General features: G+C 48.4%; 1 protein-coding gene across 1 annotated transcript in view; it reads right to left on the bottom strand.

Moving 5' to 3' along the window:
* The window catches only part of CDK5RAP2 (CDK5 regulatory subunit associated protein 2), a gene marked incomplete at both ends in the record, with an annotated part of 199131 nt that overhangs the window by 54705 nt on the left and 120692 nt on the right, over positions 1 to 23734 (bottom strand). The window contains one exon of the mRNA XM_080708903.1: positions 2067 to 2298. Within this exon, the coding sequence (XP_080565029.1) occupies positions 2067 to 2298 (232 nt within the window). The remainder of the gene's footprint in view (positions 1 to 2066; positions 2299 to 23734) is intronic.

The following is a 23734-nucleotide window of genomic DNA, read 5'->3' as shown; positions in this document are numbered from 1 at the left end:
AAAGCCATTCACAGTCCCCATTCACCAGGTTCCTGGGGAGTCGCTGGTCACTGGCTCCCGGCTTCCCTGCGCCTCTTGATAGCACCATCGCACAGAGCTCCCTACCTCCACCTTCTCTCCTCCATTCTCTATATGGAATCCACATCAACCAAGCCCCCTCACTCCACGTCAACAGCTCCCTTAAATCCCAAGGCCAACCTTCAATCCTACCTTACAGGTCACAGTAACAAGTCAGATATGGCTAATCAGTCCTTCTCGGCTTCTGAGATGTCAGCCCGTCCTGGCCCCCACCTCACTGGCTATACCTCATCCAACCTCTAACCTCCAGAGAGCCCCTGTCTCCATTTCCTGTGGCTTCAAAATTAGTGACATGTGGCTATTTCCTATGTTTATATCTCCAGCCCTGACTCCTACCCTTGACTTGAGACTCGCCTACCTCCAGCTGCCTACATGATGGCTCCACTAGTCTGGCCCCCGGGCATCACAGTGAGCCCCAAACCAGATACCTCATGTCCCCCAAACATGCCTGTCCTTTGGCCTTTCCCATCATAGGTATGACAATTCCATCCTTCTAGCAGGGCACATCAGAAGTATTCCTTTAAAGCAGATATCGGCTTACTTAAGGCCAAATAATAAACATTTTAGGTGTTGCAAGCCATAAGGTTTCTATCATAACTATTCAACTCAGCCATCATAGCACAGAAGTAGTCACCAGCACTATGCAAATGAATTGGTGTAGCTGTATACCAATAAAACTTTATTTACAAAAAACAGGCAGCCAGCCAGTCTTGGCTCAGAGACAGAAGCTTGTCCATTCCTGCTCCGAGGCTCAGTCAGATCATGGCACTCCTCTGCTCAAAAGCCTGTGACAGTTTCCAATTGTAGGTGGAGAAGACAAAGTCCTAAAGTGGCGCTCGGGTGCACCTGACACCCTGCATGCCGCGCCCTTCCTCGCTCCACACCAGCCACGTCAGGCTCAGTGAAGGACAGCACTTTGCCCTGTCCCTTCCTCCCAGGATGACTAGTGTACTCAATTCCCCCATTTCATGCCAAATGCCACCTTGTCAATGAGGATCTCGCTGCCATCGGGTGCGCTACAAGCCCTATGCCCTTCTTCAAGCCCAGGCCCCAGCCCCGGCCCTGCTCTGTTCTTCGCTGCAGCGCGTATTTCCTACGTGTTACACAGCTGTGAGAATGCACGCTGGACACAGCTTCGTCTGCCTTGTTTGCTCCTCTCTCCTTGGTGCCTAGAAGCCCTGACAAGCAGCCGGCCTGCGGGGGAACTGAATGCACATCACTGTCGTCTGATTCACGGCGCCGCTGCCCTCTGCTTACAGCAGGAGCTCCACATCGGGAGTCACTGGATGTGCTTTTGTGGATTCAAGAACGCTCAGAAAATGCTACACAATGCCACTTCTGTGCGGACCCAACTGTCCTGTGAGAGGGCTCTCTCCATCCTCCACAGCCTCAGTGTCGGTGGCCCAGGGTCCCTGTACAGCACTGTCCTGGACTAGACACCGCCTCAGGTGTCTCCTCTGACTCTGGGTTGTGACCACTTAGATCCGTTTTAATCCAGGGACCCTCTTTTGATGGCCCCTGGAGAGCTAAAGCAACAGATTCAAGTGGGTGGGAGGTAGGTCACTTCTAGAGGGAGGGTTTGGAACAAGCCCCAGGATGGCCCGGACATTCCAGAGAACCCTGCAAAGAGGTCCCTCACTTGCACACCCCTGAGGCCACAAGCCTGCGGCTCCCACAGGTGGAGCCAGGCCAGGAGCTAGGATTCAGGGTGTCCTACAACTGGGCACCTGCTCACAGGTTCCAACAAATGCGGCAGAAACTCGTGAGCCCCGAGTTTACCAGATTCCCGAATAAAAAGATAGCGACAGATTCATCTCCCCTACTGTTTTCCTCCACTGCGCGTTTGTCAACAGTTATGATTAGTCACTGCAATTTGTGAAATTTATACTCAAACTTATTGTAATTCTAAACACGAAGGTAGACGTTACTGGTGGCTCTATCGAGCCCTCCGTCTCGTCAGCGCACAGGGCGTTCTACTTGCTGCTTACCATTCAGCGGCAGCTGCTGGAGCGCTGGCCTCTCCTCCATCACCACCTCAGCCAGAATTAAATTTTGGTGAAGTTTCTTGTTGTGAGTTTTAACCTCCTTCAGCTCCCCCTGCAGCTCCAGGACCTGGCCCTGTAGCTGAGCCACCACCTCCTGGGTGGCAGGGAGATGACACATATTTCCGAGTGACTGGGATGGCTTCATGAGGATCGGCAAGCGGGACTTCTTAGCATCCTGAAAACACACAAATACAACACGAACGCATTTGAATAGCCTTCCTTTGGTTGTATGATAAACACTCTCGTGCTAACCTTATAAAATAGGTCTCAAATTGGCTGTCCTCTAATGGGATCTATGTTCAAACTCCAACCAAAGAGCTTCTTGTATCTCAGTGGCCCTTCACCCTCTGATCGGCAAGGGCCAGGCTTTCCCTTGACACCCTCTCAGCTCTGGCTCACTGTCTCCTGGGACAACCCAGATAACTCTATATATGGCAGCTGTTTTTCCAATAGTCTTCTCAGGGTCATTTTTAAAATCTATTTCCTCATCTCCCACCATTCCTCCCGTAAACCAATCTGCCTCGCATCCCTGCTAGGCCACCTGAATGAGCCCTGCTTCAGGGGGTCCCGGGCCACTCACTCACCTGGGACATCTGCCAGGCTCAGAGCTCTCCACCTGCCCACTGTGGACACCTTCACTGCCATGGCTGACGGGCGCTCCAGACTCGACTGAAAGTTCAACTTTCAATCCCATCACACCGTGTCCCCACCCTTCAACTACGTTTTAGTGAATCACACAACCATCCTTTTACTGCACAACCCAGACACCCGGGAGTCATTTTTAAACTTCCTTTTATTCTAGTAACCTGCTTTCATCACTCATCGAGTTCTAGGAATTCCAGCTCCTAAGTGACTTCTCCATTTCTTCCACTCTCCCCACCTTCCACCTCCCCCGCCAACACCAGGGCGCCGCGGCTCTCACCCAGGCCACAGCAACAGCCTCCTGAGTGTTCATGCATTTGATTCCACGCTCACAATCCATTCTTCATGCTGCAGCCAAAAGGGAAGGCCAGGAGTCCTCTTTTCTACTAAAAACTACTGTGAGTACTTTTCAGTTCTACAGCCTCTCTCCCACTTTTCTCTCCAGCCACCCTGACCTTCTCTCAGGTGCTCAAAATGCCATGGACCTCAGGACCTTTGGCATCTGCTGCCTCCTCTGCCTAGAGCACGCCTTCTTGCCACCTCCACTCCCCCACTAATGCATGCATCAGGACTCAGCTCAAAGGTGCTTTCCTCAGGAGAAAGGACCATGAATCCCAAGACCGAGTCAAGCCTTCTATACACACTGTCCCCTATAGTTCTCCTCAGAGTACACTAGTATCATTATAATCAAATGCTGGTGCAAATACAAGTCACTGTCTACCTTCTTCACCAGCCTGTAAGGTCCAGTGTGCACAGGCTCTGCATATCCTGGTCACACTCTATCTGCAGCTTCCAGCAAAATAACTTACATAGCAGGCTCTCCAAAATGCTTTAGGAATGGATGTACGAGTCATAACTTAAGAGGCCAAATGACGGCCCCTTGCCAGTAGGGAATTTTAAGTCTATTAAGAGCTGAGGAGAGAGAACTGGATCTAGAATATATAAATAACTATTATAATTCAATAAAAAACAAAGAGTCCAAATAAAAAATGGGCAAAGCCCTCAATAGACATTTCTCCAAAGAAAATATCACACAGCTAATATGCACATGAAAAATTCTCAACATTATTAATCATCAGAAGATGTAAGTGAAATCATAATAAAACACCACCTCATATCCATTAGGATGGCTATAATCAAAAAGACAATAAGTGCTGGTGAGGATGTGAAGAAATTAGAACCTTCATACATTGCTGGTAGGAATCGAAAATGGTACAGCTGCTTATAAAATAGTCTGGCAGATCCTTGAAAGGATTAAACGTGCTGCTACCATATGACCTGCCAATTCTACTCCTAGATATACAACCCCCAGAGAAGGGAAAACGTGTCCACACAAAAATCTGGATATGAACAGCAACATTATCCCTAATATCCCAAACTATATCGACTGATGAATGGACAAATAAAACGTGGCACATCCGCACGGTAGAATACTATTTAGCAATAAAAATAAATGAAGTACCGACCCATGCAACAACATGAATAACCCTGGAAACTCTGTACACGGTGAAAGACACCAGTCACCAAAAGACCAAAGAGTGTGTGATTCCATTCATAAGGACTGTTCAGAGTAGGCAAACCTAGAGTCTGAAAGCAAATCAGTGGTTCCCTTGGGGCTGAGGGTGGGCAGGTAGGGGATAGGGTGTGACTGCTAATGAGCACAGGGTTTCTTCCAAAGATGATGAAAATGTTCTAACACTGATTGGTAATGGTTGTACAACTTTGTGAACATACTTCAGAACCACTGAGCTGTACAGTTTAAATGGATGAATTGTATGGTGTGTGAATTAAATTTCAGTAGCACCATTGTTAAGTTATTTAAATAGTGAAGAAGGAATCCGAGATTAAAACCAGGAATCCTTGGAACCTAAGGAATGAGATCACCAGTCTTCCCAGAAGGAAAATCTCAGTACTTGGGAGCTAAGACAAGAGGATTGTGCAGGTTCGAAGCCAGCCTCAGCTACTTAGTGAGGCTCTCAGCAACTCAGTGAGACCCTATTTCTAAATAAAATATAAAACAGGTCTGGGAGTATAGACCGGAGGTAGAAAGCCCCTGGGTTCCATTGCCAATACCACAAAAAAAAAGAAGAGAAAGGCCCTACTGTGTGTTCTAGAGGGTAAGATGCTTTCAAGCACGGTCTCCCATAATACTCAAGTAAAGTGTATTCTCAGAGCTCATGGAACAATTGACATCATTCACACAAAGGACTCAGAAGTCAAACAACTAGTCCAGTGTCACAGAGAAAATGCAAGGCTCAGGATGGAACCAGCTCTTCAGACTCCAGTGCTCAGTAAGAAAGGGAGACGCTGCCACCCAGGGGAGGGGACAGGGGTGAAGGAGACCACCTGGGAGCAGGTCAATGCCTCAGCAAAGAGGCCAGAAAATAACAAGTCATGTGCTTGGGCCTGGGTCTCCACCAGTCTCTATTCTTGGATCCAGATCTGTGTGTCATATGGCAGCAAAAAGATATCTGCAAGTGCACAAATGTCAAAGCCAATTTCAAGCTGCAAGCCTGCCGTCAGTCAACCTAGAGCTGCCTCCAAAATAACCAGGCAAAATGCTACCTTATGGACTCCAAGGTGGTCCCACCTACCACCTGATTAATGGGGTCATACGGGAACTCTTCCGTTGGGAATGGGAGGGAACGGGAATTCACATGCTCTGAGCTCCTACCACACACAAGGCACTGCCACACTCTGCCATCGTGCCAACCCTGGAGTCTAGGGCACAATGATCACATTCAAGCCACTCAGAAGTCAGGTGACTTACTACCCAAGGACTCAACTTAGGTAAGTGGCCAGGCAAACACAGATAGGTATGCCCCTAATGCACACCCTCCTTCCTTTAACTAAAAAACCAGGACACTTGGTCTTCCTCTCTTGGCTGCAAAGTAACAGAGTTCTGGGTTTAATCCAGAACTCTTTAAACCAGAGTTCTGGTTTAATCTGGGGCAGATTATCGATTCCATGACTACACAACCACAAAGAAAATAATTACATTTTCTCCAACTCTGCATACCCTGGTCACATGGGTGATGGATAACAGAGTTCCTCCCTCTCTGAGAAAGGTAGGCTTATAAAAGTTCTGTCAAAAACCAGGAGAGTTTAAAGCCAGGCATGATGGCGCACTCTTGTAATCCCAGCATTTGGGAGGGTGAGACAGGAGGATCACGGTTCACGGACAGCCTCAGCTACTTAGGGAGGCCCTTTGCAACTCAGTGAGACCCTGTTTCAAAATAAAGAATAAAAAAACAAAACTGGGGGCACAGCTCGGAGGTAGAATGCCCCTGGGTTCCATCCCCAGTACCGCAAAAAAGAAGAATAAAATAAAATCAGGAGAGTTAATATCTTCTCACGTTGCTTCCCAGCGGAGTCCTTCTCCATAGTCTTCTGAACCTTTTAGTATCTGTATTTCTTCCTTCATATGTAAAATATAAGCAATACTTGCCAAGCTTACGTACTTGTTGAGAAAATTCAATGAGATGATACAGAGAAAATCTGGCACCACCCCTGGTACATATAGCACATGATAAGAACAAACAAAAAGTTTCCCTCCTCTTGAAAATACAAACAAGGATAATTTCAAACCAAAAGAATATGTAATAATATTTAGAGAAATTAAGTCCATTCAATTATCTAATTTTCCTGAACACAGGATGACATCTCCCACACAATAGAAAACAAACAAACAAACAAAAAATCCACCTAGTTTTCCTAATATAAAGGTACAAACTGAAGGAGTTGGGGCAGATAAGAGCATTTCTATTCCAGCCAAATTGCAGATATTTGCATTTTGAGTACCATTAATATAATGACAGTGTATTTTTTTTTTTTTTTGGTCTCTACTGATATCTTTAGAAAACACTTTTCTAGAAATTACAGTTTTGGTGCATAATTTAAAACAATCAAAAGCAATTTTGCTAATGATATATCTAACTCTCTTTGGTATGCACAAAAGCAGTAATTTAGTGGTCAGAAAATAAACTTAATTTTCCATTCTGATGCTATGAAGCAGTGTATACAGTGGATTTCTCAGCTACAAAACAGCCAACAGAAATAAGAATCCAACAGGCTTCACTGGAAGAAACACAATCTCCTTGCTTCTTTGCCAGAAAACATTTCCCGGCTATGGGGTTCTTCAACCCAGCCCTATTCCCAGAAGGAATGCCCTAAAGATTCAATCCAACATTGGTAAGAAAGTGTGGTTTTGAAAAATCTAGTGTATTTGATTGTATTTGCAGAAGCTAGGGCTAGACTAAAGGGAAATCAACATGCAGACATTTATCTACTCAGTAAAACAAGACCCTACTTTTCAGGGCCCCATAGCTTGGCCAGGGAAAGGGCATGTGTGTGGAGCAGACTCAGTGAAAGCCCCTGGCCAGCCTCGGCACTCGAGCTTGGCTTCAAGGACTGACGCAGGCTAGGCATGGAGGTGCACAGCTATTATCCTAATACTTAGGAGGCTGAGACAGGAGGATCCCAGGTTCCAGGGCAGCAGTGTGGTAACTTAGCAAGACTGTTTCAAAATTTTAAAAAAATTTTTAAAAATGTAAAGGGCTGGGGCATAATTCAGTGGTAGAGCATCCCTGGTTTCAATCCCCAGTACCACAAAAAGAAAAAGAGAAGCAAAATACTGTCAAAGCCCTCAGAACAATATCTCTCCTATACACAGTCCTCACAAAATAAAACGCAGGCTGTCATTCCCACTCTACAGTCGGGTTATTACAATTTTACTGCAACCTGCAAAAGGAAACATCCGTCAGTAGGGAAAACTGTGGGTTTTAGTACATCCTCACAATGGAACCTCACGCAGCCATTACACATACACCTGTCCCCGATTCGTCATGTGAAGGAGACAGGGAGGGATGCGTGAGCATGGCTCCTCGTGTGATCTAAGGAAAGCACAAAAATGATATGATCCATGGGGAATGAGACCGTGCTGGGGTGCAGGTGGAGAGACGGGGGTGGGGGGCAGAGGCCACAGGCCTCTCGGTGGCGGTTGGGAGAGGCACAGACGCCAGACTTTCCCTTCTCATAGTCAGGAAACAGCACTAGCGCTGAAGGTAGTGTTTTAAGTTTGTGTTTGTTTGTATGAAGTAAATACATATTTACCATATGGACAAACTTACTTTGTTGATCACAGAGCCCAGGGACAGAGGGGTGGCTTGCTGCGCTGACGTCCTACGGGAGCTCCCCGGCTGCGGCTCGGTGCTGCCCATGGTGTCTGCTGGCTTCTCCTTCCACGCCTCTCTCTCCCCGTGCTGTCCGAAGCCCAGAGGGTCACCCTCCATGGCCACGGTCTGCACGGAGGCGTCTGTCAGCTCCACGGGGGCCGCTCTGCTCGTCTGCGCCAGCTGAGCCCCGCAAGGCCACTTCCATTCATCGCCTTCATCACGTGGCCTGGACAAAGAGTTGCCTTGGACAAGATGCCCGAGTTCTCCTCTTAGCTGAACAGCCATTTGCTCAAGAGTCTTTTCAGTTTTGCCATCAAGATGTTCTCCAGAAATTCCCTGCTCTGCCAAGCGCATCCGTTCCAGAAGTAGCTCACGAAGCCCTCTCAGAAGGTCCAGCCTGCTTCTCCAAAGGGAAGGAGAAATAAGCTTCCTGCCGCAGCCATGGCCCCCACCCCGCTTCCCTGGCTGTGCTAGAGACTCCTGCCCAGAGTGTCCCCCCAACCCAGACAGCGTGAGTCCTGCAACATGCCCAGGTCCCCACATAACCTCAGAACCCCCAAGCACGGCAGGTGCTACCATGTGCCTCATGGATAAGGAGAAGTACACAGCAAGCAAGTGGCCACGTGGTTGGTGGATGCAGGCTGGGCCTCGGTGGGAGCGGAGGTGCCCAAGGCCACGTGGTTGGTGGATGCAGGCTGGGCCTCGGTGGGAGCGGAGGTGCCCAAACAACTCCAGGGTGCCCACCCTACCCACGGACTGGGGCCCAGGCACACGCAAGGGCACACGTGGCTTCGTATGAATCGCCAAGCCAGCTGGCCCCTGGGTAGCGTGGTCCATCTTGGGTCACTGTGGGCGCTCAATAGACAGATGTTAGCGCAAAGAGGCGGCGGTGACTTGCTTCCGAGGAGAGAAGAGGCTGCACTGGCTTTGGAGGCAGGTCAGTGGCTTCAGGGGCTGTGATGGAGCTCAGTGGTAGAGCATTTGCTTAGTGTGTGAAGGCCCCAGGTATGATTCGCAGCCCCATAAATAAAATAAAATGGCTCCAAATTCTACCTTTGTGATTCTTTGAAAAAAGGGTAAGTCTCCCAGCTATGAGAATGAACTGAGACGGTGTCTGGGTGGCAGAGGTTTTTCCTGTGCCTTGCCGTGTGCCCTTGGCCTACACTGGTATCAGGTGCAGCAGTGTAGACAATTCCTGTGGACCCAGTACTACTTCAATGCACCCTCTGCATTTCTGCTTCCCAAAGCTCCCTGGGTCGGCCTGCCGGGCAGTGTGGAAGTATGGGCAGCAGACACCTCCAGGGGACCCTTGACTGGTGGGGTAGAGATGTGGAGTGAAGGTCCAGGATCTATCCTTAAGAGGGACAATACAGGCACAGGCCATGCTGTCCCTCCGTGGGGTCTACCAGCCAGAGTCATCAGATACATAATGCGCCTGCTGGCTTGCCTCTCATGCTATCTTACTCTCTGTGAGCCAGGGCTCCTGTTCCCTGGTGCCACATCCCAGGTAAACCAGTTGTGCACAGTAAGTATCTCAGGTTCTGCTTTTAGGGAACCAAAGGTCACCAGGGACAGGAAACTGGCAGCAAGGACGTAGACTGGGCGAGGTATGTGAACAGGACATCACCCCACAGGGACAGGGCAGGGAGGGAAAGGCGAGCGCTACGGGAGTGTGGGAGGGTTACGGGCAACGATCCCTGAGTCCAACTGGGGGTTCAGGGGAATGTCAGAAGGGGTTTCTAAAGTCGAGGAGAGGCCAGCGGGGGCAGGTGGCGTGGACAGCTACAGCACACCAAGATGGGCAGTGGTCACAGCGGCTCACAGGAGGTGAGGTGGAGAGCCAGCAGGCAGGTGGTAGAATGAACACAGGGCTCCGTGCACTCTGCTCCAATCACAGAAATGATGCAAAAACATGGAACAAAAGAATATCTCAAACTGCAACTCAGGGCTCCAAATCGAGATAAAGGGACTCACGGATCAGAAACAGACAGTAGCCTAAGACAGGGGTTGGAAAGGGGGCAACTCACAGGGTGGAATGAAAAGCAGACAAACGTCCTGGGCCCTTAATAGGACCCTGAAGGGCCATGCTGGGCAAGCCCAAATCCACAGCGGGAGTAAGGCGCGGGTCGGACAAGCAAACAGAGCCTGCACAAAGAGCCACTAGTAAAAGAAACCACAATCCAGGAAAGAGAGAACTCACATTCAATAAGACAGAAATTAGAAAGCAATCTGAAAAATACGCCAATATAACAATGTTTAAACAATCCCCCAAAACAGGAAAAAGACAAGATTCCTAAGAAAAGAAGAGGAAGCGATGAAGAATTACTGGGGAGGCCTGGAAGGCATGCTCCCGGCATGAGGTGCAATCAGCACAGAGAAGGGGATGGGACGCCCCTCATCAGACCCTCCTGCGTTCTTCCCCCTTCTGTTTCTCCTTCCTGCCTCTTTCCAGAAACCTTATGAGTTAATCAGGCCAGAGCCCCTAATGCTGACCTCTGCCACCACCAGGAAAAACTGGTACCATGTTTTCTTCCCCACTGTGCCCCAGAGCAGGGACAAGGCCCAGTTCCTTGAGCAAGATCGGGGGCAGAGTCCACTGAATATAAATTAAACTACAGAATGCTAAAGTGAGATTTAAAAAGAAAAAAAATTTAAATGTATGGCCCACTGCTCAGTTCTAATACAGAATTATCTAGACTTGCCCAAACCATTTTAAACTATAGTAAACCCACGCTTTGAGAATATTTCAGGTATTCCAAGCATCAGGAGACATTACACTAAATTTTCCTTTCTCTCCTTCTTTACTATAGATAAGAAATAATGACAATTGCTATTCCATTAGCCAAAGGAGGACCACCACTCACCACCAAACAATGCACAATAAATCCCGAGAAGAATCTTTACAAACGGGTAGTAAAAGGTGGTAAAGAGGCTCTTAAAATATACTAAAGTGTTGATGCTGTTAAATAAAACATTTCAAGTGTCATTTTGCTGGAAATCTGAATAGCAGATTCATTAAGCTGTCACTATGACCAGGACCTTTGGGATGGTTTAATCCAAGGGTCTTGTTAGTGGCTCAAACCGTTTCTCTCCCTTCCTGAGCATCTCTGCCATGCAGAAGGTGTGAAGGAAGACACCGACATTTACAAGCACTTACAGTATGCCAGATCCTTGAAATGCCCTGAATGCTCACAGTCAAACATGCGAGACGGGAACTACTATTAACCACACTTTACAGAAGAAGAAACGGGTTCACAGAGACTCAGGATCCCCCAGCAAAGTGGCAGAGCAAAGATCAGAACCCAGACCTTCCTGCCTCCCAAGGGGCACTAACATTTTCCACTTTGCTAAACGTACCTTCTGCGTTGATGTTAAACTTATAATTGACCACATGTGCATTCAAATATTAATCGAATACTTTCCATTTGACATGCAAAGCAGTGGTTAACACAGGGTGAAAAAGCAATGGAGCTCACATTTCAGTAAGGAGAAGACACCGTAACACAGCAGAAAGGTCTCTGGCTGAGTGAGGCTCTTCACACATCTGGGTAGAGCGCATCCCGGGGAGAGGGAGAGGTAGCGCAAAGCCTGTTGGTGAGAGCGAGTCTGGACGTCCATGGACCAGGAGCACCGGGCCATGAAGACAGAGGCACAGAGGCTGGGTTAAGAAGCGCTTATCTGACTCTAAGGACATGGGAAATCTACTGGAGAGTTTTAAGGATGGAGACATGATCTGATATGAGTTTTAAAAATATCAGTCAGCTACTCTGTGGAGAATGGACTATGGTGGGCAGAAATGGGAGAGAGACAGGTAAGGAGGCTGTGCTGTGGGAGGAGTCCAGGCAGGAGATGACAGCAGCCTGGACAAGAGGTAGAACGCGAGATGCGAAAGAGATGAACCAGAGATGTATCCTGAAGGTGGAATCAGGATTTGCTGAAGGACATGAAGGTAGAGGAAACTGCACTTTGGGCCATAGCAATTAGGAGGCAGCGAGGCTATCAACAGACATGGGGCGGGGAAGGAGTAGATTAGAATGCAGAGTTGGGCTTTGGGCAGATTAACGTTGAGATTCTAGGAAACCTCCAGGTGATGATGCCAGGGGCAGGGCCGGAGAGACGTCGGGCTGTCGGAGGGACAGAGCATGCACCAAAGTCATGGGAGAGAGGAGAGATGGAGAAAAGACAGGGGCTGAAGACACAGCAACATCCTCCAGCACTGACGACTGAGAAATACACTGAGGTAAAACAAAAACAGACGGCCAGAGAGGGACAGGCCAGCTGCAGCTGGCCACAGACACTGGCCGCAATTTCACAACAGACCTCGATAAGCAGAGCAGACGGTAGGAAAGCGCTCAGGATAAAGACGGAGAATGGGGGCGAGGGGAGTGGACGTGCTGAATACAGACAATTCTTTTGAGAAAATCTGCCTTGAGTGGGAGTAAAGAAATAGGGCAGTATCTAAAATAGATGTGAAATCAGGGGATGGGGTGCTTTCCCCAAATGTCTGCTATCAAGGCAGGTCTTCTGAAAATCGATTCAGCACGAGGAAAACAACTAACAATGCTAAAGTACTAAAGAGAGGGGGTGGGAGCTACGCCACAAGGAGAGAGCTGGCCTTGGAGAGGAGCTCATCTGTTTCTCCTACTCCAACACTAGGAAAGACGGAATTCGCACGCACAGAGGCGGGCAGTGGTTTGAATTCAGTCGCTTCTGTTTTCTCCGTGATGGACAGTGTGTCAGTCAGAAAAGGGTAGGGGCAGGGAGAGGGGGTGCTGCAAATTAGTCCTGCGCTGTACCGCACTGAGTGCTCACTCTAAAATAAGTGATAATTTTAAAAGAGCAGAAAATGTCCTATGAATGCAAAGAACATGAGTACCTAAGCAGTCAAGGTCTCAAGAAGGTTGGGAGATGAGAGGAAACCTGGGTCTTGGGGTGGAGAGTAAGAGTATGCAACCAGGGGCATCCGCTCGGTGGGACCAGCATGGATGGAGGCATCCAAATAAAGGAGACTCAGCCCGTGTCGGGTACTGGAGGATGGACAGTGTGGCTAACACACAGAAAGGCAGGCGAAGCGTGTGAGCAGAGCTACAGAAGGGACACCTGCGTGCGCGGGCCCAGCAGGCCACGGTAAGGATCCTGAGCTCCAGAGAGGACAGTGTCGCAGGGTGTAGTAAGGGTGGCACGTTACATTTTTATATAACTGCTCTGAAAGTGCTGTGGCAAACAGATTGGCAGGGGGCGAGGATGGCTGCAGGGGTTTTGTCAGGGAGCTTCCGCAGTGACCCTGGAGAAATGGGATAGAGCTGGAGAGAAGTAGACAGACCAAGAGCTACTAGAAGACAGAAGGGTCAGGGCTTAGATCTGGGAGGTGAAGGAGAGGAGAGCATCGGGAGGACCCTGCGTGTCCGGGGTCATGTTCAGAACTGTACAGGTCCAGCCCCCCTATACTATCAAATCTACCTTTAGGGACTTGCTGGATATTCTCCCCTGCAGCCTAAACACTCTGCTTCTCTGTGACCTTTCCAGACTCCTTGCCAGCTTCACGGTCCTGCGGTCCTTTACCTGTCCCTCAACCATGCCCAGAGCTGCATATCAGATTGCTAGGGGTTGGCCTCTCCACTTCTGGTAGGTGGAGCTCCAGAATATATCAGTCTTTTTTTTTCTTTTGGTGGTACTAGAGATGGAACCCAGGGGCATTCTACCTCCAAGCTACACCTCCAGCCCGATTTTTTATTCTTTATTTTGAAACAGGGTCTCACTGAGTTGCAAAGGGCCTCACTAAGTAGTTAGCTGAGGCTAGCTGCAAACCTGCTATCCTCATGTTTCAGCCTCCCGAATGCTGAGATTACAAGCGTGTGCCACCACGCCTGGCTTTTTTTTTTTTTTTCTTAAAAAAGCATAACATTCCTAAGTGCTCCTCTTTAACTTTTTATAAATTTTTAGCTATCAAATAGCACATCTAATTTTAGGCTTCAAAGACCAAAAAGTGTAGGTGATACAATTCTAAACTCTCTAGGCTGGGAGGGCAGAATGAACTGGTAGAGCACATCAAGAGAAAACTGGGACTCGTACTGTAATAGTTTGGATTTAGAATTTGTCCCTAACTCTAGAGAAAACAAGGTAGCAATATTGGAAGTGGAGCCTGGTTGCTAAGGCGAGGCCCTGCAGGCATGGCCTTGGGTTATATGAGGTCCCTCCTCCCCTGCTCTCTCTCCCTTCCAGCCTCTGTGGTGTGAAGGAGTCCGTGTTCTCCGTCTCTCTGAGCTCCACAGACTGGTCCTGACGTGGACTGAACTCTGAAATCTCTAAAGACTGTGAGCAAATAAATAATTCCTTCCCCTTAGTTCATGTGGTCAGGCTTTTTGGGTCACATCAGTGAGAATACTGATAGAGACATCCACTCACAGTGATGGCCACCACAGAGGAGGGACAAGCCGTTTGTAAAGGCAGGCCCATGCCCAACTTTTCACCTTCAATAAGTAAGTTGCTCTGGTTGGTCAAGTGCAAGTACCTAGTGGATAAGCCACCTCTTATTCCATCCTAGTAGACAGGTTTTACCGGAGTTGCTCTGGTACTCCTTAGGCCTTAGGGTGGGCGGCCATAGGCACAGATCCCTGGCTGGAGGCTGTACCTGCACATGGCAAGAGTCTTTCTGGGGGTGAGTGGGAAAGGGTGGGAATAATAGCAGGGCACAACTGAAGCAGTCATAGCCCTAACCCTCACTTAGTACTAAACTGAATCTATATTTTACATCCATTATTTAATCCTAAGAGTCCTATGGGTGCTAGGAACATGCCTGTAATCCCAATACTTGGGAGGCTGAACAGAAGAATCAAAGGTTTGAGGCTAGCCTGGGCAACTTAGCAAGACCATATTTCAAAATAATAATTAAAAAATAGGGCTAGGGCCGGGCGTGGTGGCGCACGCTTGTAATCCCCGCGCTTGGGAGGCGGAGACAGGAGGATCGCGCTGGTTCGGAGCCAGCCTCGCTGGCTTGAGACCCTGTTTCCACATAAAAAAGTTAAAAAATAGGTCTGGAAGTGTAGTCCGTGGGAGTGTATCCCGAAGGTTGAAGGGCTTCCAGGAACCCCAGTACCACCAAAAAAAAAAAAAATAGGGCTAGGGACATAGCTCAGAGACAGAATGTCCCTGGGTTCAATCCCCAGTACAAAAACGATTCCCTAAAGCTAAATAAATATCATCACCTCCACTTTACAAAGTAAAAATCCAAGATGGGGCAGATGGCACAAGATCTAAATTGTAGTTAGACGGGAGCCCAGATCTTTCTGACTTCAAACCTGCTTTTTCCAATGCAATAAAAACACCTCCCTGCTGGAAGGAATTTCTAGGCAGAAGATTAGTATTTCCTTTACCAATAAGAATACTGATTATCTGCCCTGAAAATTCTCCAGTGGCTCCTCCACTAACTAGCTAAGGGAATGTCACGTCCCCAAATGTCAGCTCCCATCTTTGTAAAAAGATCACTGCAGCAGCTGGTAAAGCTGGGTGTGTGACGCGCCCTACCCCAGCACAGAGCATGTGCAGGGGCTTCGGTAGGGCCCATGGAGCCACCACTCCAGTGTCACGGGGCACGCGAACCACAAGGCACAGAACCAAAATTCGGGCTGGCAGAAGAAGGTCTTTTCCCACACTGGTGCTCACCAGCAACGGCCTGGAGGCCTGAGGAGCAGACACCCACTAGAGCGCTGGGGAAGGAACAGCTAACTGAACACAGGTGTCCCAAGCTTGCTGAGAGTTGTGGCTCAGAAAGTGCTCTCTTTAAAAATGTAATTTGTTCTAAATCTTAAAGAAACCAAGAGATTTAAAAATCCACATTTGAAAGACTGAAAATCGAAACCCACGTGCTTGCCTACCTGGTCGGGGCTCGGAAGCACCTATCCACTAGAGAAAGCACCTCACCAGCGTGGCTCCCCCATGGCCCAGGGGCCCTCCCCTGCTCCCACCACCCACCAGCACTCCTGTACCTGCTCACAGAGACATGCAGTGGTATCCTCTAACTCTGCTACAGAATTTGAAGACCCGATATTTAGGAACTGCTCTATTTTTCTAGTATTTATTCCTAGTGATAAGGAACCAGAACAGCCACTAGGCCTGCCCCCAAGAGGCCCCATGCTAGAAAAATGTCAGACGTCAGGGAACAAAATCGTAACACTCAGTCCACTCTTCAGCTAAAGAGGTGCCCATGAAGTTGAGCCTATGGATGATGTAAGAAATACCAAGATGCCTGGCTCTTGCCAAGGCTCATGAGTAGTTACTGACTCTTTTTCTCTTGTCTATACTGAAAAAAAAAAAACTGAAAAATTTTACTGAACACACACAACACAACAGCCGTTTTCCTTAAATATTTTTCCTTATTTTTCTCAGCAACCTTAAGAAGTGGTTGGAGGACGGGCGTGGTGGCGCATGCTTGTAATCCCCGTGCTTGGGAGGCAGAGACAGGAGGATCGTGCAGGTTCGAAGCCAGCCGCACTGGCTTAAGAGACCTTGTTTCCAAAAAAAAAAAAAAAAAAGTGATCAGAGAAACTGAGGCACTGGAGATGAAAGCATAACTCTTTCTGGCTCCAAAGCCCAAGCAGCTGTCATGGATGACAAAGAAAGAATATGGGAGGGGAGAAAATAGCTCAAAATAATTAATTTTAAAAATACAAATGAACCAAATGTTTCTCCTTTTTTTGTTTTAAGGAAAATACCTGTAGTACTTCCTCACATAAGAATGACTCCCAGCAGATATAATGAGAACAGATTTGTAGTTTAAGCTCAACATAAAACAGCAGAGTCACGGCTGCAATGTATTTGTAAGCTGTTGTAGAAGCGAGAGCTCTCCGATGCGCCGATGCCTCTCGCCAACAGTCAGGCAGCCTTTCTGGGGCTCCCAGGAATAATTGTCAAGGAAAGCATACTCTTGCCTCTTCATAATGGGCCTGCATCAGGCTTAGCTGAAGTCCCTCACAGCCACCAGCGTGCAGCCTAATCACTTAATTGCATGACTGGCAAGGTTCCTTCTCTGCCATTTCGGGAGCTCACTCAGGTACACTGCACAGCACCATCAACTAAACCCATTTAGCAAGATGAGCGCATTCTCCCCTCAGGCCCGAGACAGAGTGCGATGGGGGCCCTGGGTCTACCTGGATCCCAGCGATGACGTGGCCTTCTCGTGGAAGAAAGGGGCAAGCAGGCCCAGGAGCTCGCCTTCTTCTAAGCTTAGGTCTCCAGGGCTGCCAAGCGTGTGGGCTCCAGCGTGGTCTAAAATAGTGGAATCTGGGCCTCTTGAATAGCCGTTCTTGCAACCCCCTTTGGCATCCTCTGTAATCTGCAAGTAAATAATAGAATGTGAAAGGGGAAGGGACAGGAGGAAAAAGAAAGATAAAGGCAGAGGGTAAAGGAGTATTCACACATAGAAGGGAGAAGGAGAAAAGGGAGGAGAAAGGGGAGAAGGAGGGGAAAAAGAAAGAGAGCGTGTGAGAGTGCGCGCGAGCCGGGCATGGTGGCACACGCTTGTAATCCCAGTACTTGGGAGGCTGAGACAGAAAGATTGCAGGTTCGTGGCCAGCCTCAGCAACTTTAGCGAGGCCCTCAGCAACTTAGCAAGACCCTGTTTCAAAATAAAAACTAAAAAATGACTGGGGCCGCTGGGGGATGTATCTTGGAGATAGAATGCTCCTGGGCTCAATCCCAGTACCAAAAAAGAGAGAGAGACAGAGAGCGGCACAGACACACAGGCCCACGTGCTCACTTATGCCAGGAGACATTTGCATCACTTCTCCTCGCCTTCAGTTTCCTCATCCACAGTAATAGATGAGGTATCAGTAATATTCCCTCCCGAAGCAGTTGGGAGGATGAAATGAGGTGACCAGTAAGTGTCTTACTCCCTACGGGTGCACATCGGATGCGCACTTTCCCACCCATGGCCCACTCCTTACAGGTCCTTCCTAGGGAAGGCACGAAACCCATCTCATCAACAGCTTTGGCTGTTTATTATATACTTTTTGTGATGTATCCTTATTATATACCAGAAAACCAGCCTATTCTTTACAGATACATACTAACGAACATGGCACTGAAGTGCCTCATTAGGAAGGTGAAGAGTTCCTAATTCCCAGGGAGATGTGATTTACAGATGTACCTTCTCGGGTCACTGAAGGCCCCAGAAGAGCGTCACCGAGGAGGCAGCCAGTTAGAGCCTGTTCTGGGCATGTCCTGAGGAGCTGCAATTAGCATTCTTCCTCCCCTATCCAGAGCTGTAAATTTCTTCTACCAGTCTATAAATATCTCCTCTTAACTTCATTACTATTAGTAATATACACACTAGCCATCACCCTATCTCTCCATACTGGAGAAATGATTAAGATTTTTTAAATGGAAGACAAGACTCACACAAATGAGCGGTTATTTATGTCTCCTTTGCCACCAATCTAGTTATTAAATCCATCAAATAAGCAACCTCCAAAGAAGAAAAAGTGTAGATGCAATAATAAAAATAGTAATTATTATCAGTTACTGAGCATTTATTACATGCCTACTTACATACCACAATAGTCCTGAAAGCTACTATCCTCACTGATGCAGACACTCGGGCTTCCAAGCCACGCAAGTGTTGGCCAAGGTCACTGAGGTAGTACTGCTGCCAAGACTCAAAATCAGGTCTGAGTCCAAGCCCCCACTTTCCATTGCCTGGTTCTCCACAGCTATCACCATTTTCGTGTCTCCCATTCATGACCCCATGAGTCTGATTACCATGAAGACCAAACTTGCCAAACCTGAAGCCTCCAATCTCCCTCCCCATCCCAGCCCGGAGCGTCCTCTCAGTCTTGGAGACGCTCGGCAGCAGTGAGACTAGAAGAACATTCTGTGTGGATCAGCTCAGGTTCTCTCTATGCCTAGATGACACCACTCCGGGCTCCAGATCAAGACTGCAGAGGGCCACTCGGAGCCATCGGTGTCCCCTTACACCGCCATCCAATGACCTGAGAATCCATGGTAGTGTCGACCCAGGGGTTCTTGCCCCAACTCTGCCACGGAGTTGCTCTGTGTCCCTCATTAGTCATCTCCCCTTACCAGCCTCAGTTTCCAATGCATAAAGTGAATGGGCTGGAGTAGGTCTCTAAACATCTACCCAGGTCCAACAGCCCATCCTTACTATTCTAACCACCTCATTTTAACTTGCAACTCTATGTTTGTTCTCGCGTTTCTTGGCCGGCTCTATCACCCGGGCTGCACTCAACACAGGCGGGATGAACAGAATCTCCCGAGACTCATCCGGCCTGCAAGCTGGCCTGGACACAGCGCGGGGCGGGTGGAAAAAGGAGGTAAGTGCCACATTCCTACCTTGTTACTCTGCTCCACGGGCTGGTCACTCTGGAAATTACTCTCATCTTCTTCTCCAGTTTTGATGGTATCCTCGTCCTCCTTGCTAGCCACAAGCTACATGGAGCATGGAATGGTGTGAAAAAGCAACCCAAAAGAGCGTGCGGCACGAGGATGCATGAACTCGTCAGGGATGTCTTTTTTTAAAAAAAAAAAAGTACACAACAAAAAACAAACAAACAAAGGAGGCAGAAACAAATGCCAAAGCCATGAAATGAAAATTAACCAAAGTTAGAGTTGCTAGTTCTGGCAAACTGCACACAGCTGCCTGGGATCAAGCATAATTTAAGAACAGATTCCCCGAGAAATAACTAATGGCATTTCCCGCGCCCTTGCATGGCTGGCCTGCGCGGCTGTAAATTCAATATGCTCTGTTGTGCCGCTGACATTCCTGCCTTTGCTAAATCCACTTTTGGATTATATAAAAGTAACAAGATTCTGGAAAATAGCTATTGATGGAATTGAACATATCAAGCAGCAAAAAAGCAGTAAATGAAATTTATGGTGTGCCCAATTTATGCATCACTTCTCCTCTTTAACACAGGGCATAAACCTCTTGCGAGACTGCCACACGTCTGAGATGGACAGTCCCAGCTGCGCTGTCATCTTGCTGACAAAAAGCCCTCATCGCTAATGAGGAGAGTATCAGGCTTGCCTGATGACAACTTTTGCTTCTGGAAAGAAAGGACAGTTATTTATAATGACTGTGTAAATCTCAAATGCTTTAAAGACGCATACAACTCAAAGCTTCCGCATTCTGCATCCCCCGGAACGGACGGGAAAAACTTCTCAGGAAAGCCAGATCGCAACTCTCCAGAAGAGCAAAAATTCCCAGTCACGGAACAGCTGGATTAACCAAATACAACGTGAGGAAAGGCAGCCACGTCCAGGAAGAGTTTCCCTTAAAGCAGGGCTGGGCTCCTGGCTGCGCGCCTTCTGCAGCCTCCCTCTGCTCCTCCCTGTTACGTACTAAACACAGCAGGGGCCATGGCTGTGTTCACAGTCTCAACAGCAATGCCTGGCGCTCACCCTGCTGAAAGGACGGAGGGCGAATAAAGACTTTTTTGAGGGAGATCAGAACCCGGTGGTTTTCAGAGTCGCCTCTTCTCTGGCTCTGCCAAGTGTGCACCTCTGCGCAACGAATGCCTCGCCAGGCAGGAGCCCGCAAACACTCCGGCCCTCCGCGGGCTTACGGGATCTGCATTTTAACAACCCCCAGGAAACTCAATGCCTGTCTCGCTTTGGAAACACTGCCCCATGGTGTTGTAAAGACAACTGAACAGAGGCGGGGTTACTAACTCCAGCACTGCCGCTGACTGGCTACAAAACTAGGAGATCCCGCTCTGTTTTACTGAGTGCCTACTCGACGTCAGGCAACGTGCCAAGGGACTTATAAAACGCATCAAACTCATGAAGTCAAATTGTTAGAAAGTTCCTCCTTTAAACGAACCAAATCTATACTGAAAACCAAATTTTATCCTGTTATTCCTTTTTTTTTTTTTTTTGTAGTCCTGAGGATTGAACCCAGGTGCATTCTACCTCTGAGCTACACACCCAATCCTATTATATTCATTTATTTATTTATTTATTTATTTATTTATTTATTTATTTATTTATTTATTTATTTATTTGAAACAGGGCCTCACTATGTTGCAGAGGGCCTTGCTAAGTTGCTGAGGCTGGCCAAAAACCTGCAATCCTCCTGTCTCAGCCTCCCAAGTACTAGGATTACAGGTGGCATGCACTATCCCTTCCACTTCTGAGAACCATTTCTGTCCTCCCGAGTCACACGAAGTCACGCTAAACAAGACACCCGAGAATGACGATACAATTGAACAAGTGAACAATAACACTAATATGTCTTTCTGAACCTGTGCCAGGTACCTGTATCCACGCCTTACACAAGTCCTATCACCTAGAGGGCAACTCTGCAGGTTACATGGCTCAAGGTTTCCCACGTTCAGGACCCTGACTCTACCCTGCTGAAATCACTCCTGCATGGCAACTCTCAACCACATTCTCCTTTAATATCGATTAATAACCAGCAAATAAGCTAGGTGTGGTGGTACATGATTATAATCCCAGTACTTGAGAGGCTGAGAGAGGAGGATCACAGATTCAAGTCCAACCTCGGCTACTTAGTGAGGCTCTCCACAACTTACTGAGCCCCTGTTTCCAAATAAAGAATAAAAAAAATAGGGCTGGGGGTGTAACCTGGAGGTAGAATATCCCTGGGTCCCATCCTCAGTATGGCAAATAAAATAAAATATCCAGCAAATAAATATCAGAAAATAGGGGCTCCCTCACTAGAGATTTTTAAGTGCACATTAGCAGGACACCTGTTCTTGGTCTTCATTTACTCGGTGGTCTCCACGTGAACCGTCAGCATGCAGGGAAGAATCACGGCCACGCCCGGGAACTGTGGTTCTATACAAGGGCAGTCACTTTGACAAGAACCTGACAAACCCCATCGGGGCCTCTAAACTACTTCTACCCTTTTTCAAATTAAAACTCGTTGGGGGAGGGAGCAGAGGAAGGCTCAGCAGGTGCTGTGTGCGTGTACTGTCACGATCGCTGTGAGCCGTATCGGGATGTGAGGCTAGACTGCACCAATGAAAGTACAAAAAATACAAACTGATGGGGGAGAGGGTATGAAGATACATTTAATGCTTACCGCATATTTAAATCTGCCCTTTCACCTAAAAATACATATCTCAGAATATCATCTCGGAGAAACAAAAATTCTAAACACAGAAAAAAATTGTGTACAAAGGCACTCGATACGTAATTTAAAACAGTGAGTCACTTGGACGCTCCACACTTCCAACAAGAGCGAGGCGGTTCAATTTCAGTGCGTTCATGAGATAACTTAAGAAGCACGATCCAAAATTGTACAGCAGTCCAAGTGTGTGCGTGCACAGACAGGGGAGGGGTCATCCCAAAGCGCTGATTAATCGTGCCTCGTTTAAAGTGGCAGGATAAGGGACCGTTTCTTCTCTCAGTTTTCTGAAATTTCAAAACAAAAGCTATGCGCTATATTTCCTCCTCTCCGTTTCTGGTCCGTAGTCTGCTGGGGAGCAGGGCCTGCGCCCGGCCCCCGCCCTGCAAGTCCTACTACTCAGAAAGTGCTGTGGCCAACAGAAGCCCTCCTGGTGTGCGTCTGCGCGGAGACACACACGCTCCCTGAGAGCAGCGGCTGCCCTCTTCTCCCCGGGCTCGGGACGCTGGTGGGCATGCCAGCTTTCCCATTTCCCAGGCAGATCGCTCCTCCCTGCCCTGGGAAGGGTGGGAGCTGTGCTTTAAAGGACAGGGCGATTCACAGGGAACATCACATTGAAGTGCAATCTGACAAATGACTCAAGTCTGAGTCGGCTGGTATTACGATCTCAGAGTGGGCAGAGGAGAAAGCCTCGGCTCTCCAAAGGACATAATGGGACATTTAACAGATTTTTTTTCAAAGGGCAAATGAACAAACAAAACTCGCCATTTACGACTCAAATGGAGTCGGTGAAGAGCGAGCTGCTTATTAAAAACGCGGCCTTGGAGGAAGTAAACCAGGAGACTTGCTTCTCCCTAAATGGATTGCAGTTACTTTTGGTTTTCAAAATTGTCTGGAGCCCTGGAGGCCAAGATCAATAATATCCCCTGTCTCCAAGAGAGCAGATGGCCAGAGCACAGAATAAATACCTTTGAGCAGTTCCCACTTCGGAGGTGGGAGAAGACAGCTTAAGGCTGACAAAGCGTGCCCAGCAAGAGATGTGACGATGAGCAACGGGCTCGTGTGCACCTGCTGCTCCAGGCTGCGATCGAGACAGCCCCACCCAAGAAGGCTCCGCTCGCGAGGGACCCAGGTACAAAGAGGCCTTCTGCAGCCCTGGTGAGAACAGCCTGGCTTCTGAACCCTTGCCAATGTGCATGCGGTGGAGCAGCTCGCCCAGGGCACAGCCCGGCAACGGGGCTGGAGGAAGGAAAGAGCCGCGCTTCCCCACAGGAGCCACCCCAGGGCCCTCCCACCATGCAGCAAGGTTACAGAGGAAATCAGAAACAACCCATCCCGGAGATCAGCACAGAGACCAGAGGTCATCAGGGCGAAGCCCCGGTGTGGTGCGTGTACATCTGTTTTCCAATGTTCCTGGCTTTGCGAAGGCTGCCCACCCTGTCTGGGTGATGTGGCAACACTCCAGATCCCTCGGAGACCACATCGCTCATCCAGATGTGCTGTCTGCAGCACAGACCCCAGGGCTGGACAGCTGTCAAGAGCACCGCCATTTATCAAACGTGTCCACGGAGACATGACCAACACCCAAGGACACCTGTGGACAGGCTTGGCCCACAAAGCCGGGCACAACAAGAGCAGCAGTTAAGAGTCCTGCCCTGTGACCTTGAGGATCTTTTGTGTGGTTACATTTT

The sequence above is a fragment of the Muscardinus avellanarius genome, assembly GCF_963383645.1.
Source record: "Muscardinus avellanarius genome assembly, chromosome: 13".
NCBI lineage: Eukaryota > Metazoa > Chordata > Mammalia > Rodentia > Gliridae > Muscardinus > Muscardinus avellanarius.
This window is presented reverse-complemented; position numbering and strand designations above follow the sequence as displayed.